The sequence below is a fragment of the Silene latifolia genome, chromosome 2 (genome assembly GCF_048544455.1).
Source record: "Silene latifolia isolate original U9 population chromosome 2, ASM4854445v1, whole genome shotgun sequence".
NCBI lineage: Eukaryota > Viridiplantae > Streptophyta > Magnoliopsida > Caryophyllales > Caryophyllaceae > Silene > Silene latifolia.
Genome location: NC_133527.1, coordinates 6,165,289 through 6,169,108, shown reverse-complemented (window position 1 = coordinate 6,169,108; position 3,820 = coordinate 6,165,289). Strand labels below are relative to the sequence as shown.

General features: G+C 40.5%; 1 protein-coding gene across 1 annotated transcript; it reads left to right on the top strand.

Moving 5' to 3' along the window:
- Positions 1-2,541: 2,541 nt before the first annotated feature.
- LOC141642130 (putative carboxylesterase 2) lies at positions 2,542-3,820 on the top strand. Its single transcript, XM_074450824.1, has 2 exons — positions 2,542-2,827; positions 2,867-3,820. The coding sequence occupies exons 1-2, from the start codon at positions 2,715-2,717 to the stop codon at positions 3,711-3,713; spliced, it is 960 nt and encodes a 319-aa protein (XP_074306925.1). The 5' UTR covers positions 2,542-2,714; the 3' UTR covers positions 3,714-3,820.

Sequence of the window (3,820 nt, the reverse complement as noted above, 5' to 3'; positions counted from 1 at the left end):
TCCTGAAATGACCTGGGACGCGTGATTGAAAAACCGGGAGAAAAAGAAACAGGGTCCGGTACGACCTCCCGTATGGCTCAAATTGAAGTGTATTCACAGTTTTCGGGATTCCACGGTCCCAGAACAAAATTCTGCGGAAATCACATAAAAGGTTTCTCGGGTCAGATAAAGAGGCAACGCAAAATTTGAGTAGCATCGGAAAACATTTGGGGGTGCCGGTATGCCATAAACCAGCATTCGTCGAACCTCGGATAATCGTGAAAAACGGATAAATGCTCGTTTAATGCTCGTTATTTGAGGCTGAATCGAATAATTTAACTCCTTAAATGACATCGGACACGTGATTGAAAAACCGGGACAAAAGAAACTGGGTCCGGTACAACCTCCCGAACGGCTCAAATTGAAGTGTATAATACACGGTTTTTCGGGATTCCAGGGTCCAGGAACAAAATTCTCCGGAAATCACATAGAAAGTTCCTTGGGTCAGATAAACCGGCCACGCAAAATTTGAGTAGCAACGGAAGACATTAGGGAGTCTTTGGTATGCCATAAACCAAACATTCGTCGAACCTCGGATAATCTTGAAAAATGTATTAATGCTCGTTCTTTGAGGTTAAATCGAATAATTTAACTCCTGAAATGACCTCGGACACGTGATTGAAAAACCAGGAGAAAAAGAAACTGGGTCCGGTACAACCTCCCGAACGGCTCAAATTAAAGTGTATAATACACGGTTTTTTGAGATTCCAGGGTCCAGGAACAAAATTCTCCGGAAATCACATAGAAAGTTCATTGGGTCAGATAAACCGGCAACACAAAATTTGAGTAGCAACGAAAGACATTAGGGAGTGCCGGTATGCCATAAACCAGCATTCGTCGAACCTCGCATAATCGTGAAATATGTATTAATGCTCGTTATTTGAGGTTAAATCGAATAGGTTTACTCCTGAAATGACCTGGGACGCGTGATTGAAAAACCGGGAGAAAAAGAAACAGGGTCCGGTACGACCTCCCGTATGGCTCAAATTGAAGTGTATTCACAGTTTTCGGGATTCCACGGTCCCAGAACAAAATTCTGCGGAAATCACATAAAAGGTTTCTCGGGTCAGATAAAGAGGCAACGCAAAATTTGAGTAGCATCGGAAAACATTTGGGGGTGCCGGTATGCCATAAACCAGCATTCGTCGAACCTCGGATAATCGTGAAAAATGGATTAATGCTCGTTTAATGCTCGTTATTTGAGGTTGAATCGAATAGGTTAGCTCCTGAAATTATCTCGGACGCGTGATTGAAAAGAAGAGAGAAAAAGAAATAGGGTTTTTCGGGATTCCGGAGTTCCGGAACAAAATTTTTCAAAAATCACATAAAAAGTTCCTCGGATCAGATAAAGCGGCCACGCAAAATTTGAGTAGCAACGGTAGACATTTGGGGATGCCGGTATGCCTTAAACCAACATTCGTCGAACCTCGGATAATCGTGAAAAATGTATTAATGCTCGTTATTTGAGGCTGAATCGAATAGGTTAACTCCTGAAATGACGTCGAATGCGTGATTGAAAAACAGGGAGAAAAAGAAACAGGGTCCGGTACGACCTCCCGAACGGCTCAAATTGAAGTGTATATACACGGTTTTTCGGGATTCCAGGGTCCCGGAACAAAATTCTTCGGAAATCACATAGAAAGTCTCTCGGGTCAGATAAAGCAGCCACGCAAAATTTGAGTAGCAACGGAAGACATTTGGGGGTGCCGGTATGCCATAAACCAGCATTCGTCGTACCTCGGATAATCGTAAAAAATGTATTAATGCTCGTTTAATGCTCGTTATTTGAGGCTGAATTGAATTTTTTTTACATTGATTTTAATGAAAAGCGTACTATTTTTTTTTCATTCGTCAATATTACAAACGGGTATGAATTTATAGTTAATATAAGTTGTATGAAATTGTTTAAAGTGAACTTATAGGAGCTGAACTGAACTTATAGGATATGAAGTGAACTTATAAGCGCTGAACTGAACTTATAAGAGCTGAACTGAAGTGAACTTATAAGAACTGAACTGAACTGAACTTATAGGAACTAAACTAAACTAACTTATAGGAATTAAACTGAACTTAAAGAGATAAATAGAAGTCTCAAAGAACCGGGCCTAGTACCATTGTAAACCTGAGAAAATTGACCGACCCGACAACCAAATTGAGGACCCGCGCATGACTCATAATTTGAATAGACCCGAACCAATATCACCCCTACCGAATGTTTATTGATGTAAATTAACCATTATCCATTAAAAAACTTGATAATAATATACTTGAAAATATGACTTGATTTTTTACATACTCCAAAAATGTTCAACGAGCTACTATTAAGGTCAAACATGTGTATCATTGATTGTTTTGTCTTCTATTGATCAGATTTTAACATTTGATTAGTCCTTATTATATGTGTATTATATCACAAATTCTTGTTTGTGACGGCACCTATCCGTCACTCTTGAGTGACGGATACCATTTTACCTTATAAAGTACCCACTTTTTCTCTCTCTCTGCAACACTATTCATGTGGTCCCCTTTCTTCACTAACCCTTTTTGTTACCATTTTATCTCACAAAATATCCGCCACAAATGGTAACCCGTCACAAGGGAGACCAATTGGTATTATATATACACAAGAGAACAGTCATAACAATCACCACATCAAGAATTTGTCATCTACAAAAATGGAAGAAGCAATGAAAGAAGTAATGATGGCAACTGCAAGCATTAATAAAGAAGATTTACTGCATGATTTCAGGCCAGGGTTGGTAATCTACAAAGATGGAAGAGTTGAAAGGTTCCTAGGCACACAGTTCATCCCACCATCCATTGATAGTCTCACCGGTGTCGAATCGAAAGATGTTGTCATCTCGACCGAGACCGGTGTTTCAGTAAGACTGTACAAGCCACAGGGTGTAAAATCTAATGAAAAAGTGCCACTTTTAGTGTACTTTCATGGAGGTGCATTTATTCTGGAAACTGCAACATCTCCACAGTATCACAATTATCTTAATGTCTTATCTTCTAAGGCTAATGTTAATGTGGTATCAGTGGATTACAGGATAGCACCTGAACACCCTCTTCCTGCAGCCTACGACGATTCGTGGGCTGCACTTGAATGGGTTGGATCAGGTTTGGCAGGTGCTGAGTCGTGGCTCAGCGAGCACGTTGACCCGGCCAGGGTGTTCCTGGCCGGGGACAGTGCTGGGGCTAATTTATCCCATCATATGGCTATCAAAGTAGCCAAGAGTAATGGTAAAATTGCGCTAAAAGGACTCGTGTTGGTTCACCCCTACTTCTGGGGTACGGACCGAATTGGGTCTGAACCCCAGAAGTTGAATCTAACCGGGAACGAGCCGACATCAGAAACGATGATTGATAAAATATGGAAGTTAGCCCATCCAGGGACTAACGGGTGCGATGATCCATGGATTAATCCGGGTATGGATCCGGAAATAAAGAAGCTGGCTGGAGAGAAGGTATTGGTTTTTGTCGCAGAAAATGATTTATTGAGGGACAGGGGAGTCCATTACAAAGACTTGTTGGTTAAGAGTGGGTGGAAAGGAGATGTACAAGTGATTGAGACGGAAGGGGAAGGCCATGTGTTCCACTTGTTCAAAACTGTTTCAGCTAATGCTGCTGATCTTATGGATCAGTTTGTTGCATTCATCAATTCATCTTAATTGTTAGGATAATTATAATTATTGATGATCCAAGTTGTAATAGTTTTCATTATTGCTCAAATCGTATTCGAGAAATCGAGAATAATCTATGAGTTTTAATTTTCGAA

Excerpts from the sequence above, each read along its gene's own strand:
- LOC141642130 (XM_074450824.1), top strand. The coding sequence starts at position 2,715 with ATGGAAGAAGCAATGAAAGAAGTAATGATGGCAACTGCAAGCATTAAT. Across the intron at positions 2,828-2,866 it reads AAAGATGGAAGAGTTGAAAG|TCTCACCGGTGTCGAATCGA; the intron begins GTTCCTAGGCAC and ends ATCCATTGATAG.